Here is a 17,077-nt window from a genome sequence, read left to right on the forward strand (position 1 = left end):
TCATCTGACAGGGAACTGGTTAGGCAGTATCTATTGCAGTGCTACAGCCGGCTTCTTTTCAGATGCCAAGGCTCTTCTTCAAATACTATAGTCTAGTGGTCTCAAAGCCAACCTTATTTGTCTAGGGGCATCACAACATGAAGCATTATAACTAGAGAAAAATGAGATCAGAGTATAAACTCAATTTCTATCAAATGGAACAGATCACACTTGTATCAACAATTCTGAAGCCTCAACTATCTGGGCATTAAAAACACTCCCCTGTGATTCAGGACTGTGAAATCCTTCTGCAAACAATTATCCCAAAGGGAACAAAAAGAAGGATTACTGGAAAAATGTATTCAAAAGTTGATTTATTCAGAAAAGTACAATTTGCTTTGATTAACACTCCTTTCAGTTCTCTAGAGGTGAAATTATATAGATTATCACGTTCTTCCTGCTTTAACAAGTGATATATTCCCTTTGCAAGAAGTTTCCCCAAAATAACCACTACGCATTAGTCCCAATGAAACCTGCATCTTCTAATTCTCCAGATACCAAGTCTACGTCAAGAACTCAAGACCTTGGGCTTCCCTGGTGGTGCAGTGGTTCGGAATCCGCCTGCCGATGCGGGGGACATGGGTTCGAGCCCTGGTCCGGGAAGATCCCACATGCCACAGAGCAACAAAGCCCATGTGCCACAACTGCTGAGCCTGCGCTCTAGAGCCTGTGAGCCACAACTACTGAAGCCTGCGTGCCTAGAGCCCGTGCTCTGCAACAAGAGAAGTCACCGCAATGAGAAGCCCACCCACCGCAATGAAGAGTAGTCCCCACTCACCGCAACTAGGGAAAGCCTGTGCACAGCAACAAAGACACAATGCAGCCAAAAATAAATAAATAAAATAAACATTAAAAAAAGAACTCAAGATCTCTAAGCAGAACAGCTAACTCAAAGCTGAGGCAATAAAGCTGAAAGGATGGAAGGAAGAAAGGTTCAACCCTATGACAAAATGTATAAAAAGGGACACTTATAAGCAAAACTCAAATCCTGCTCAAGAAACAGTACTGTCCAGGGCTTCCCTGGTGGTGCAGTGGTTAAGAATCCGCCTGCCAATACAGGGGACACGGGTTCAAGCCCTGGCCCGGGAAGATCCCACATGCCGCAGAACAACTAAGCCCGTGAGCCACAACTACTGAGCCTGCGCTCTAGAGCCCACACGCCACAACTACTGAGCCCACGTGCTGCAACTACCAAAGCCCATGCGCCTAGAGCCCGTGCTCCGCAACAAGAGAAGCCACTGCAATGAGAAGCCCATGAGCCAAAACGAAGAGCAGCCCCGGCTCACCGCAACTACAGAAAGCCGGCGTGCAGCAACGAAGACTCAACGCATCCAAAAATAAATAAATAAAAGAAATAGTACTGTCCAGGACAGTTAATAAAACTCAAATACAGACTCAAAGCAGGAATAAATGTTCTATTTTATGTTTTAGAATTCTAAACAAAATAACTATTCCTTTCTAGCTTAGTAAACCTGAAACTACTTAATAATTAATCAAATTAAAATGCACACACATACATATACACATTTAAACCCACTGTCCAGAATATTTCATTAATTAGAGACAGTAATCTCCAGACTACTCTGGGTGGTAGAAGACGATTAGGAAATGATAGTGTGAAGGCAAAGAAACTCAAAGTCAACCTTTTTAAAAGAAAAATGGTCTTCCTCTAACTTCCTCTAGCTCTTCTGTTTAAATACCAAATATTTAATGTGGAATGATATGTTTTGACTTAACTGTGGCTGAGGACCTTGGGTATCTTATAAAGTTGAAGGTTAAGTCACAGATAAAGGTCACTTCACTCCTTTCTGAGCTGCAACAGTATCTTCCTCAAATGCTAAATGCTGTCAGCAATGCTTTCTAGACAGGAGGAAGCAACAGACAAATCATCTGGGGGGCTCACACTTATTTTAAGATATGAACAGTAGAGACAGGGACCTTAGTGTGTTACAGAATTAAGGCCTTCTATTAAAGCTGAGGCTTCTGTTAGTTTTTAGATATTAGAAAATGTTACACAATGCCTAATAATTTAACGTTTAAATAAGAAAGTAACAGCAATTAAAGTCCAGCTATCTGATGTGTGTCTACTTGTACTGGCCCTGTAGGCTAAGAGAAAATTTTTCCTTCTATTTATAAGATTAGATCTAGAATTTCGGTCTTAAAGGTTAACCTAATATTTACAACAATTAAGCCATATACCTTGACCTAACCCTAAAGAGGATACTATTTTACCCCCTGCTTTCTCCACCCCTCTATAAAAATAAGAGCTGCTTTTTACTAAAACATCACCCTCTGGGAGAGGTCGAGTCACATGCAACCCTGGCACAAACGCTTTTTTAAAAAAGTGAGAACATAATTCTTTTCAATAAGCCTGCCAAGTTAAGGTCTTCCCTGGTGGCACAGTGGTTGAGAATCCGCCTGCCAATGCAGGGGACATGGGTTCGATCCCTGGTCCGGGAAGATCCCACATGCCACGGAGCAACTAAGCCCGTGTGCCACAACTACTGATCCTGTGCTCTAGAGCCTGTGAGCCACACTACTGAGCCCGCGCGCCTAGAGCCTGTGCTCCGCAACGAGAAGCCACCGCAATGAGAAGCCCGCGCGCCGCAACGAAGAGTAGCCCCCACTCACTGCAACTAGAGAAAGCCCGCGTGCAGCAATGAAGACCCAACACAGCCAAAAATAAATAAATTTTAAAAATAAAAAAGCTTGCCAAGAACTGACCCTTAATTTCTGAAAATTAATTATATTTCCCCTATATATTGTTCAACTAAGTAATGACCTTTGAGGGGGTAGAACAAGTAATCTTTTTTTTTTTTTTAAGATTTATTTATTTATTTGGCTGAGTTGGGTCTTTGTTGCTGTGTGCCGGCTTTCTCTAGATGCGGCAATGGGGGCTACTCTTCGTTGTGGTGCGTGGGCTTCTCATTGTGGTGGCTTCTCTTGTTGCGGAGCACCGGTTCTAGGCGCGCCGGCTTCAGCAGTTGTGGCATGCAGGCTCAGTAGTTGTGGCTTGCGGGCCCTAGAGCACAGGCTCAGTAGTTGTGGCCCACAGGCTTAGTTTCTTCGCGGCATGTGGGATCTTCCCGGACCAGGTCTCAAACCCGGGTCCCCTGCGTTGGCAGGCGTATTCTTAACCACTGCGCCACCAGGGAAGTCCTTTTCTTCTTTTTATTTTCCATACTTCCCCATTTTTCCAGTAATGTACATGTTGCCTTTATGGGAGAGATGATAAACTATATGAATTCAGTTAAGAATTGCATTTTACACTTACATTCAATATTAAAGTTAGTCAACACATTTTATTGAACATCTCCTATATGCAAGACATGTGGTGAAAGGGAGCCAAAGGGATTTACATACAATAAAAGATTTCCCGCCCAGAGGAACTTAAAATCAAGTGGTAGTGCAGGGAATTGGAGCAGCTTAAGATAAATGGCTATAATAAAACAAAATAAACATGTACCACTAAAGCCAAAAGCAAGGAAGATCAGATTACATCTAGCTAAAGGAATTAGAAAAGCATTCATGGAGAAGTGTCTGATTTGAGCCTGGAAGGATGAAAATACCGAGTTGTGGGGGAGGAGGAGGCTGAGGAGAGAGGCATTTTGGGCAGTTCCCTGCGATTTCGACTAATATGGATAAAGTACAAGTAATAAAGGCGGAGGTTACAGCTCTAAGAGCAGAGAAACCTCACCTCTAGGTAAATGCCTATCACACCCCTGCCACAAACCTCTCACCAGCAATTAGCCAAAACAATGCACTGCAGGAGTTAAGGTATTTAGGAGGTCCCCCAGAAGCAAAGGGCTGGCCTGAGGCCACCAAAGTTCCTGTGGCCTACTGACTAGTTCAACAGGCTCGCTAAGGCCTTTATCTGCTTTAATTAAGGGGCTTTGCTCAATTATTAGCCTAGGAATAGTTATAACTAAATAGTACTCAGACCCGGCAAAGACCCAGTAAAACGAAGTTTTAAATGATCATTTCTGACTTAAAAGGCAGTGTACACACACTGGGCAAGGCTTTGGAGTCAGATCTGGGTTCAAATTCCAGCTCCAGGATTAGGATGAGGTGTACTAAAGGTGTCTTGGGTAGCTCTCTGAGCCTCATTATGTTCACCTGTAAATGGGAATAAAATCATGAACGTCACAGTGCTGGTGTGAGGAACACGGATAATGGTGTTAAAGAGTGCCTCGTCACAGTGCTCAGCTCACGGCCAACATGCAATAAATGAGAGTTATGTCTCTCTTAAGGCCAGGGCTTCCCTGGTGGCACAGTGGTTAAGAATCTACCTGCCAATGCAAGGGACACTGGTTCGAGCCCTGGTCTGGGAAGATCCCACATGCCATGGAGCAACTAAGCTTGTGTGCCACAACTACTGAGCCCACGTGCCACAATTACTGAAGCCTGTGTGCCTAGAGCCCATGCTCTGCAACGAGAGAAGCCACCACAATAAGCCCCTGCACTGCAATGAAGAGTAGACCCCGCCTGCCGCAACTAGAGAAAGCCTGCACGCAGCAACGAAGACCCAATGCAGCCAAAGATAAATTAAAAAAAAAAAAGGCCAAATAACAGTATATAGACCGGTCTGCCCTGTAGCAATCAGAAAAAAAGTCTTTGATCAGTGCTGGCTGCAAGCTCTACAAACACTGGTCTATGGTCACAATCAAAAGACAATTCCCACTCATATATAATGTTTAAAAGATGAGGGCTTCCCTGGTGGCGCAGTGGTTGAGAGTCTGCCTGCCAATGCAGGGGACACAGGTTCGGGCCCCGGTCCGGGAAGATCCCACATGCCGCGGAGCGGCTGGGCATGTGAGCCATGGCCGCTGAGCCTGCGCGTCCAGAGTCTGCGCTCCGCAACGGGAGAGGCCGTAACAGTGAGAGGCCCGCGTACCGCTAAAAAAAAAAAAGATGAGTGGTCCACTCAGCTTTTCTGGTCACACATCCACCACCATTCAATATTCCATTAAACATTTAAACAGCAACATTTTCAAGCACTAAGGGACAAATCTATATTTGTCTCCAAAAAAATAAACGAAGAAAAAAAGATTCATCTACACCTTGAAAAAATAAATTATTTTCCAGAACTGACTGAAGTAACCTTATTTAACAAATACCTCTTAAGTGCCTGCTGCCTACTGTGTGCCAGGGTTCAGACTTAGAAATTTCTCATTTTAAATGGGAAATCTTATAATGACAACCAACACAGAAATGCTAGTGGGCCTAACCCTCTCCCTAGGTCACTACAATAACAGCAGCGCCTGTATCATGACTTTCCTGTCTCCTTTCTCCCACTCCGTAATGTGATCCCCTTCAGGGCTGAGTCTTTTTCATACTGGTAACGTCTTTCATTCTGGAGTGTTAGTCTGGTTCCTGGCACAACAGTTCTCAATTCTTGCTGCACATTGAGATTACCTGTGGAACCCAAGCCCTACCTCCTGAGCCAGTGTGCCCAGGGTAGGCCTGGGCCTTGTAACAAAGCATACAAATCCAAACTATACAGGTGATTCTAATGAGACTCACTGTCAGAGCACTAAGGACTCAATAAAGACCAGCTGGATCCAAGCATGCCACGAACCAGATAATTCTACCTCTGAAATGTCTCTGCTACCCTGTTTTCAATTCCCAAACTTTTGATTCTTCTCTTGCATTTCCTAACCTGATTAATGGCAGCCCAAACCACCCACACTTCCAGGCTAGAAACCTTAAAGAAGCTTCCAGAAGCAAAACCTCAAAATCAACTCCAATTTCTCTTTCTCCTTCACCCTCTTCGTCCAGTTATCACTAAGTCCTGTTGATTCTTTGTCTGCAATGTGCCTTAAGCCCAATTACTTTCCAGTACCCTAAGTTAAAGCCCATTCTAGCTCAGACTATTTCAGTAGCTTCCTAATTGATCTTCTGCCTCCTGTTCTCCCATTACACCCTCTTTATCTTTTTTTTAAACAAGATTGCTATGTCCATATTACACTTCTAGTCAAATACCTTCCATGTATATACACTTATTTACTTGTATTTCTAAGAACATTCTCTAGAAGAATATACAAGAAACTTATAACACTGGTTTCTTTTGGGAGAGGAACTTTTGCAGCTAGGAGACATGGGTGAGAGGGAGACTTTATGCACCCTTTTGAATTTTGAATACCTTTTCAATTTTGTACCATCTAAATGTGCTGCTTCTTCACAAAAAAAACAAACTAAACCCAAAACAACAAAAGCAAAAACACCTCCTATAGCTTCTACCAAAACCAAAAAACGGAACAACACCCAATATGGCAACTGTGACCTTTGACAATCTGGTCATAACCTGTTTTCTAACATCAATTCTCAACCATCCTCCCAATGCCACCCCGCCAGCCCAAACTACGCTCTAGCTACAAAACAGCTGTAGTTTGGGAAGTCTTCTACTGTGCATTTGCTGATCCCTCAATCTGGAGAGCCTTGCCAATCTTCTCCTCACTTGCCTCAGTTTATTGAAAAACCCATCTCTCGGGGCCTGACTCCATGCTTCCACAACATCTAACGTTTCTGTTCCTGTGCATATGTGTACCTTCTCCCCCAGACCGTGAAACTGCAAGGCTAAAGTCTATTTTGTTCGTGGTCTTTTCCCCAGCACCTGTCAAGGACTAACAGGAAACAACCAGTAAACAATGAATTCAGTTGACTGTACTGATAAGTTAGAATACCAACATTCTGATAAAGCAACTTTCATCTGAGAACTACAAAAAGAGAATGAACCCACTGGGGATAAGGGTGGGGGGGGGCAGGGATAAACTGGGAGATTGGGATTGACATATATACATTACTATATATAAAACAGATTAACTATTAAGAACCTACTGCGTAGCACAGGGAACTCTACTCAACACTCTGTAATGGCCTATATGGGAAAGGAATCTAAACAAAGAGTGGATACATGTATAACATTCACTTTGCTGTATACCTGAAACTAACATAACATTGTAAATCAACTATACCCCAATAAAAATTAAAAAAAAAAAAGAGAGAGAGAGAGAGAAGGAACCATTATCTCATCCTAGAGTTGCACAAGGTGTTGTGCCCTCTTCTCACAGACTGTTAAAATAAGGCTGGATGGAAAGAGCCTTGAAAAGGAGTCTTGGAGATGACACAGCTCCCAGCTTTCTTTGCCACTAACTGGCTGTAGGACACTGGCCAAATAACTTCTCTAAACTTTAGTTTTCTCATCTGTGAAAGAAAGGGCAGGAGGACAAATTCTCTCCAGAGTTCCTTTTTCTAAGATATAAGATTCTGGGATTCTAAGTCACATTGCAAGAAAAGGGAGCCTGTTTTAGAAACTCTTTATAAAATAAAAGCTAACAGATACATCTATATTTTACTTTTCATATACAATAGTGCATTTACTGCATGAACTAGTTTTGAAACAAAGGCTCCATTTCAGGCTTCTCAATTTATCCTTTCCCCTTAGTACACCACCTTATGTATGTTTTCAGAGAAGTTTTGATAATGATCCAGAGGGTAAAAACACTGCCCCATGCCCTTTTACTTCAGTTTTAACCACCAGACTAGAATGTTGGAAAAGTTTTTTTCTCCTTCAGGCCACTGACAAAAAGGCAGGCCAACCATTTCTCAATTTGAAATTCTGATGAAAGAATAAAAGATAGTTATAGATTAATTGGCTTCACTGAATTCAGACGATCTGTAAATTATTTAATATGTATGTATAGAATGTATTCACAAAACACACCAAAGACCATTGATTGTTCAGTGAATTCAGGGTACATGAACAAGAAAATAAGATCAACGTTGCAGCTCAAGAACCAAGAGAAGTGAATTTTTAAAAACAATACATGCATAAATGACACCTCTGTTTAGACTTTCTCATTTCATAGAAACACTGATGACCATATTACCAATTAGTATTCAAACTAGAGGCCAGGAACAGTTTTCCAGCTCTAATGTAAATAGCTCAAATCTATTTTCTTATTCAAAACTGCTATCCAAACATTGATGTGAAAACAGAAGCATTTTTTGTTGGCTTCATTCAGCACAGCTAACCTTTTGCATCTACCTCAAATGACAGCACAGACAAATTTTGATAAGTCAAAAAACCTACTGGAGATGGCATCCTTGAAAGATCGAAATGTACAGTCACCGTAGTACAAAAAGAAAGAAGTTTCCTCTTCATGAGGGAATGAGTAAAAGAAAAATCACTGCAAAAATGTGTTGGAACTGGCTTGAGTCAAAATAGTACTCGGTCCCTCAACAGAAAGCACTCTTTGTAGTAAGTCACTTTTGCAGTCTCTGGCAAAGTTTTTGCAGTCATTTTGTAACCCTTGGGATTCATACCAACAATTCAATCCGTCCTAGAACTATTCACCAGCTACAAACTTACTCACCTCAAAAACAACTGTTTAAGAACCTAGTAAACTTATAAATTGTTAAATGTGACAGACTCAAGATCAACAATAAGCTTACTGATGAGAGTAATTTCATAGCAAATGGAAACGTATAAATTAGTATAACCTTTCTGGAGGGAGCTACACTAATATTTAAATCAGAAACCTTTCAAAAGTTCACAGCCTTTGACTCAGGATCTCCTCTTCAAGGAATTTATCCTAAGGAAATACTTACATGTAGAGGTATTCACTCTAGTGTTACTTGTAACAGAAAATTGGAAATAATCTAAATAAATAAAAATAGAGGGCTTCATGTACTATATACACAGTAAAATATGATAGCTATGCTTATTACGGAAGTATGCTCAAGCTACATTACATAACAATAACATTACAGAGCAGAATACACACTAACCCAATCTTATTTACTAATATGTATACATACAATTGTATATACACAAAGGCTAGAAGAAACCATACTGACTATAATTGAGTTATGAGTTACAGGTATTTTACACTGTGCTTTTGTGAACATGTATTACTTTTTTTATTATTATTATTTATTTATTTATTTTTGGCTCCGTTGGGGCTTCGTTGCTGCGCGTGGGCTTTCTCTAGTTGTGTTGAGCGGGGGTTGCTCTTTGTTCTGGTGCGTGGGCTTCTCATTGCAGTGGCTTCTCTTGTTGCAGAGCACGGGCTCTAGGCGCGCAGGCTTCAGTAGTTGCGGCACACGGGCTCAGTAGTTGTGGCTCGTGGGCTCTAGAGCACAGGCTCATTAATAGTGGCGCACGGGCTTAGTTGCTCCGTGGCATGTGGGATCTTCCCGGACCAGGGCTCGAACCCGTGTCCCCTGCATTGGCAGGCGGATTCTTAACCACTGCGCCACCAGGGAAGCCCCATGTATTACTTTTATAAGCGCAAAACAAAACCATTTATTTAAAAGCACTAGATGCGCAAGAGAAAACTTAGGTTCAAGTCCCAGCTTTGATACTAACCTTACTGATGAGTCAGCCTCATAGATGAGGAAATAGATGCAGATTAAGCAGAAATAAGAGCAACTATTTCATAGTTAAAAGATTAAATAAGGTAAAATATAAAAATACACTGTAAAATCTAGGGACTTCCCTGATGGTGCAGTGGTTAAGAATCCACCTGCCAACGCAGGGGACACAGGTTCGAGCCCTGATCCCGGAAGATTCCACATGCCACGGAGCAACTAAGCCCAAGAGCCACAACTACTAAAGCCTGCAAGCCTAGAGCCCATACTCCGCAACAAGAGAAGCCACCGCAATGAGAAGCCCGCCCACAGCAACGAAGAGTAGCCCCCGCTGTCTGCAACTAGAGAAAAGCCCTCGCGCAGCAACGAAGACCCAATGCAGCCAAAAAAAATAAGTAAAATCTAAAGCACTGTATATGTATAAAACACTGGTAAGTTGAACCATATTTTGTGTCAGATATTGAATAAATGTTTAGGAGAAAACAGAGTGAAGTATTTCCCACTCTTTAAAGAAAAGGTTCTGCTCCCTCACCCCCACCCCATCCACCGAAATCCTGTTTGGGATCCCATTCAAAAGTATTTAGCATCTTTTCTTCTTTAAAATTTTAAACTGAAAGATCCGTGCCACTTGTCAACTTAAGTTTAAATGAGTAAGTGTGTTATCAGCCCAATGCCTCCTGCAGTTGGTCAGCTTTTGCAAAAAAGTTTTGATTTATGATGCAATTCTGTAAACTGTGAATTGTTTAATAACAGGAAACAAATGATTTTAGACCTCAGAGAGATAGAAAACTATCAGATTTTTAAAATATTTGACAACTCTCAAACAAGATAGATCACTGAATTTTATTACTAATGATAAAAATTAGGATCTAGGTAACCAGTTCTTAAAATGAGACCAAAAGTTATCACTAATTTTGAAAGGCAAACCCACAAGGCACACCATTTTTCAACTGACTAGAAAAAGTAAAATTTCTTTAGAAAGAAACTGTCAACTTACCTTTCCAAAGCATTTCCCTAAAAATTCTGAACCTAAAGCCCCAGGTAAGGCCTCTCTAAAAGGCACGGGGACCTATATAAAATGAATTTGCCATTTAGTTTGAAGTTGACATAAACGTTTATTCAAACCTGACATAGGCATTTATTCAAAGGACATGGTTGTAGGTCAAATACTCTGACCTGGTGTAGTACTTCTTGAGTCACACACAAGTACAAACTCCATTTGGATACTGTTGCAACCATTCAGGTTATGTATTGCCCAGTTCCAGAAAGCAGTGCTAAAGTTCAGGAACAGCCTCCTCCAATCCAGGTTCCCCCAACTCCCTCAACACCCTGCCCCCCCCAAAAAAACCCCACAGCACAACCAGTTAACATCTACATCTTATCTTCTGCTACAATTTAAAATCTTTTAACAAAAGTATATTTTCTAAAAAAGTATAAACAGTCATGCTTTTAAAATGCAATTACTTGCTCTATAAAAAAAAGATTTATCCAGATTCCTTTAGGAGATTATTAACAAATTGAGAGAGAAGCTGGAAGTTAGGAAAATTTAAAAGTAAGCTCAAGAATTTCTAGATTAAAGACTGAACAAAGGAAAAGTAGTTCTGACAGTATAACAAATGAAGAAATGACTTTAAAAATAATGTGCCTTATAAGAACCTTATGAAAAGTACAATATATAGCAAAATGAGAAAAATATTGGGGAGCAGGAGTTTAAGAAACAAACAGCAAAATTCCTCTATCCATCAACCCTATAATCTATTTATTACAGAATGACAGAATACTCTGAAGAGTCAGAGGACTAGTCAGTGGCTATTTTTTTGTCAGTAGCTTCTTAAACCCTGATGTTTCTGAGTCCTAGAAGGCTCTTTTACTGAACCCACAACTCTCACACTTCGTTAACATTCCACAATTTTCTCTTGAAAGCACACAATTATGAAATCCAGCACATTTAAAGTACTGATTGATCTCAGAACTTACATATCTGATTGCTGACATTTAAAAAAGATTTCCCCCTCTATTAATTATATTAATGATATATAAACATTATATATTAATGATATAAAATACATAAAAAACAACTGTATTGTTCATAAAGTTGCAAAGTTACAATATGGCCCAATGATTCCATTTCTAGGTATATACCCAAGAGAATACATATGTTCACAAAAAAGCCTACACATAAATGTGTCACAGCAGCACTATTCACAACAGCCAAAAAAGTGTAAACAACCCAATGTCCATTAATAGATCAGTTTTTTTTAACGTGGTATACCCATACAATGGAATATTATTCAGCCATAAAAAGGAATGAAGTACTGATACATGCTACAATGTGGGTAAATCTTGAAAATCTTATGCTAAGTGAAAAAAGCCAGACACAAAAGACAGCATATTATATGATTCCATTTATATGAAATGTCCAGAATAGGCAATCTGTAGAGTCAGAATCTACTTTCTGTTGCCAGGGATTAAGGGAGGGGAGTTGGGAAGTGACTGCTAACAGGTAGGAGTTTTCTTTTGGGGTGATGAATACGTTCTGGAACTAGTTAGTGGTGGTGGCTGCACAACCTTGTGAATGTTGTGCTACTGAATTTTTCACTTTAAAAGGTAAATGTTATGGCAGGTGAAAAAAATTCAGTCAGGGTTATGTCTGCTGTCAACAGGTGGATCAGACTGAATTTTGACCTTCAGAAAATTATGACTATATAATGAGACTAGTTTCCTGACACAGCTTGAAATCTAGATGAGGAAAATTCGAAAGAGGGCTTCTTGAAAGGTTGAAATTAGCACGCACACACACTCTCCCAAGGTGACTAGTACTTTGTTAAAAGGACAACTCACTTTCAGATATAGAGGTTCTACCAAATACATTAAAATTACCATGACTGTTGGAAAACATCAAATTCTGCCTAATCAATTCACTTCCTAAATAAAATTTTTATCTTTATATTGTTTGTGTAATCCTCATACTTTAAGACAACTACTTTTTTCTTTTCTTTTGGCCATGCCTCGTGGCTTGCAGGATCTTAGTTCCCTGACCAGGGATTGAACCTGTACCCCTAGCAGTGGAAGCACGGAGTCTTAAACACTAGACCACCAGGGAATTCCCAAGACAACTACTTTTAAGACTGTATTACTCACAAATACACTTCAAATTCCTGGCCACAATCAAAATTATATCTAAAGGCTAGAATTTTTCATTTCTTTTTAAGGTTTCAATTTAATCAAGCTTAAATAAACACTGTGCAGTTTTAAAAGAATTACTTTACAAGTCAGTATTCAGAAGTCAGAACTTACATGGCATACACCATGCTGTCTTTTTTCCAATAAACTGTTGTTTAGTATGCAGAGGAGTTTTTTTGCACTGTAGTGAGTCATAGAGTGAATAAAGAAGTTGTACACACACACACATCCCCATACCCTTGAGCAAGAAAAGCATTACCAGAACGCTTTAACAGTACCAGAAGACAGATGGGTTTTGAATTCACCTATCTTGTCAAGAAAACGTAACCGGTGGTGTAACGGAAAGAGGACTGGAATGGGGAATCTTGGTGCTAGTCCTAATTCTGCCCTTAACTAGTGGAGTAACCTTAGCAGAGTGATTTGACCCTCTGTTGTGTCTTCAGTAAAATGAAAGAATTGGATTGCAAGGTTCCTAAGTCTTACAACTCTCAACAGTCTTTGATTCTATTGTTAATTGGCGTAGGGCTGTGGGAGGCCCAGCAGTTACACGCTAGGCAGTTCTCATATTTTTACGTACTTAGGCAACCATGCCATATAGAGTAATAAGAGAACTCAGTATTAGTCACAGGGAAGAAGGAAAAAGTGCGCATAGCTCCTGCTGGTACTAGTTTACTCCTGTTGGACCTAATAAAGAGAAGCACCTTTGCCAATTTTCCAGGGGATAGGAGTAGTTCTTATGTCTCACCACACCCACCATAGTTGGTTTTTCCTAAAAGAAATCCAGTGGGACTCTACAAAAATGTTGTAAAGCACCAAGTACTTTTAGTCACTGCATGACTAATACAACAGACCAATTCTAAATTAAAGAAATAAATCAGCTTTCTCTTTCTAATACAAAAGAAATAAACAGCTTTCATTCCAAACAAAGAGTCCTAGATGACCACAGTGAGTTGCACAGATAACTTAGCAATAAACACAGTGTCAACCCAAAGAAAATGAATTATCTACAGAAATAGAAGGTTCAAAGCACTGAGGTTCAACATAACATTATTATTCGACATAGCCTTTTTTTTTTTTTTGGCTCCTCCGCACAGCTTGTGTGATCGCAGTTCCCCGACCAGTGATGGAACACAGGTCACGGCAGTGACAGCACCAAATCCTAACCACTAGGCCACCAGGGAACTCCCTCCACATAGCCCTTTAATGAAATTCAGTTTACCACTCCAACTTCCAGAGTAAAAAGCAGTATTAAAAACTCACTGAGGGTTTCCCTGGTGGCACAGTGGTTGAGAGTCCGCCTGCCGATGCAGGGGACACGGGTTCGTGTCCCGGTCCGGGAAGATCCCACATGCCGTGGAGCGGCTGGACCCGTGAGCCATGGCCGCTGAGCCTGCGCATTCGGAGCCTGTGCTCCGCAACGGGAGAGGCCACAACAGTGAGAGGCCCGCACACCGCAAAAAAAAAAAAAAAACTCACTGAGACTCATCACCTCTTTCACGGCAAGAGATAATCAGACCTGCCTGGGATGGGATGGTGTCAATAAAACAGAAGTCACCATCATACGGACTGGATTGTGGAAACCAAAGATCAAATGAGGCCAACTCAGAAGTTGTATCAGGTGGCTCCCAAGAAGGCTTTCTGGAAGAACTCCTCCAAAACAGTCCTAGCTAGAGAACCTGTGTTCCCTGATTTGCATGCAACTCTCTCTCTCAAAACGGTTCTTTGTCAAATATGGCCACAGACCACATAAGCAATCATCTGTCTGGTTATGCCTAGCAACATTCCTTTCAAGAGGGGTACAGAGCTGTAGTTCTTAATCTAGTACCCCTTCATGGACCTCTAGGTGGCACATGGATGGACTTCACGGGGTCAGTGAAGTCCCCAAGGACCTATGAAAACTTTTGTCTCTCTGCACATTTTGGGGGCGAAAGAGCCCTTGGGCAGTAAACCAAGAGGCTGTGAACCAAGGAAAGTTAAGAACTACTGGTGGTTTAGAGACAGATGTAAAACAGAACAAATCTCCTGACGGTGCCCATGTAAATAAGACAGGAAGTAATGCCCATTATTTGAGATGCAAAATAACAAAGGGTGCTGTCTTTTCAAAACAAAAAGAAAATATGATATGATGGTCGGAAGTTCTCGAGGGTCAGGTATTCCACTCCCTTCATCCTCTAGTCTAGATGAGGAAAATGAGCTGAGAGGCTCTTATCCAAAACCACAGATCACAGAGTGGCAAAGCTGAGCACCAAACCAGGCCAGGTTTCTGCCAGGATGGTATGTTTATACTTTTTTCAGAATGGTTTTGACCAAAATTTTCCTTATGAATACCCCACTCCATTAAGAAGGGAGCCTTCAAAAAATTTTAAATCAAGTTTCAGCCTAGAAATTTGACACATTAAAATATCCAAATCATAAATCAAATCACAAATCTTTCAAATAAGCCAGCACATAACAGATTTATAAGGCAGAACCTTAGTGGCTCAATATCCCCTATCCTGCTGCACTACAAGTGCGACTTGAAAAAGCAGCACAGGTCACAAGCTTCTAATTGTGAAGTGCCTCAACTGTAATGAAAAGCGACAGCCACTGACAGACCTTTAAAAAAGATACCGAGTCAGGGTCAAGCTGACTTTAGAGTGGATTTGTAGGACTTCAGTTTGCAAGTTCCCACAGGGAACTTTACTCAATACTCTGTAATGACCTATATGGGAAAAGAATCTAAAAAAGAATGGGTATATGTATAACTGATTCACTTTGCTGTAGAGCAGACACTAACGCAACACTGTCAATCAACTATACTCCAATAAAAATTTTTAAAAAAATTTGCAAGTTCCCTTCTGAGGAGTCTTAAGTGTTGCCTAAATACCAACTGATTTTTTTCAACCCAGGTAATGGAGACTTTCATGAATTAAACTGATAACCACTTTTCTAGTTCTATGTTCACAAAGAGTACATGAGTAGAAGCAAAGATAATAAGCAGTTATTCTAAGACCAAATTAAAAAATAATTATGGTCATAAAGTTACAGGTCCATTTGTTCCAATGCCTAACTTTGCCTCAGAATATGAAATTTAAAGTAATCAAAATAATCTCACCTGAGAAGTGAAACCAAAGCGACATTTGAACCTAAGTTCAATGACAACATGTCCTTCAATTACAAAGGAAGTGCTTTATTTATTAAAAGAGATTTAACGGCATAGGATTCTATGGCATACGCACTGCCTCCAAAGACAAACAATATGGTAAAGTTTCTGATCGCTTGTGAATTATATTTAGCCATTTCTGCAAGCTCTAACTCTAGACTCCCAAACCCTAAGGTGTAACTGGAATGGGCCATTGGAAGCACCTGTGGCCTTTAAAGGCTTTAACCAATTCTCAAGGCTTTCTTGGCCGCAGTCTAGAAGAGGGTTTGACCATTCTATTTTGGGTCAAGGAGACTCTCTTACACCCCAAGTGACCTCAAGTGGGCAAGATCAGTTTGGAAGAATGCACTGCGAGTGATTTTTCACCAGGCCAGCGGCCTCCGCTGCGAGACTTCCAAAAGGATGTAGATCTGGTCTCGATCGAGACGACGAAAGAATGCGGCTGGGCTGTGTGGGGCTCACGACAGCCAGTCGGCTCGGGATTCCGCTGCCCGCGGCCGGACTGTGGCGTCAGGAGCGTGAAGAAGCAGGGATCCCCGGGGCACGCAGAGGGAGGAGAGAGGAGAGAGGGCGGGAGCCAGAGCGAGGTTCGGAGACTGCAGGTGTCGCCGGGGGAGGGGACGAGATCGTCCGGGGCTGGCACTACCAAGTGACTAACAGTGCGGTTCCGGACTCGGGCAAACTGGTCACATTCTCAGGCTGTGTGACCTTGAGCGTGTGGCTCGCCCGCTTTGCGCCTCAATTTCCTCATCTCTAAAATGGGGGTTGTTCAAGCGGAAAACGCACCTTGGATCGCTTGGCAAGGCGCCTGGCACATAGTAAGCGCTCCGTACAAATGAGCTACTACTGGCTCTTGGGCTCCTCTTACCGCCCGGAGGAGCGAGAAAAGCCCCGAGCAGGGGAGTCCCCAGGAGGCGGATCCCGGGCTGGGAAGGGGGGACCTGGCCGGGCACTCACCGAGCACGTCTGCCGAGCGGTGCCGGGCTACGAAGCACGCATCGTCTCCGTAGCACGCGCCCTTCTTAAGGAGGCCCTTACGGAAGTCCTTGCCGAAGCCGCAGCCGGCCGTCACGAGCCCGTAGTCGCCGCCGCCGCTGCCGCCGGCCCTGGGGTCGGTCTGCGAGAGGCCGCCGAGCACGGCGCGGGCCACCAGTCGCCCGTACGAGAGGACCGAGAACATCGCCGCCGCCGCCCCCCCGAGGAGGCGGGGGGCCCGGGGAGCAGAAGGACGCGGAGGCCCGGAGCCGGCTCTCTCCTCAGCCGCAGCCGCGCCGCCGCCGGGACGCTCCTCAAGGCGGCGCGCAGTCGCCGCCGCCCCTTCCCGACGCGCGGGGCCTCGCA

At 42.3% G+C, this 17,077-nt stretch overlaps 1 protein-coding gene across 1 annotated transcript in view; it reads right to left on the reverse strand.

The window, feature by feature from the left end:
- Positions 1–16,952, reverse strand: part of PPTC7 (protein phosphatase targeting COQ7) — a 38,499-nt gene extending 21,547 nt beyond the window's left edge. The window contains exon 1 of the mRNA XM_082667313.1: positions 16,694–16,952. Within this exon, the coding sequence (XP_082523439.1) occupies positions 16,694–16,916 (223 nt within the window). The 5' untranslated portion in view covers positions 16,917–16,952. The remainder of the gene's footprint in view (positions 1–16,693) is intronic.
- Positions 16,953–17,077: the final 125 nt, after the last annotated feature.

This window comes from Grampus griseus (assembly GCF_964374135.1).
Source record: "Grampus griseus genome assembly, chromosome: 12".
Lineage (NCBI taxonomy): Eukaryota > Metazoa > Chordata > Mammalia > Artiodactyla > Delphinidae > Grampus > Grampus griseus.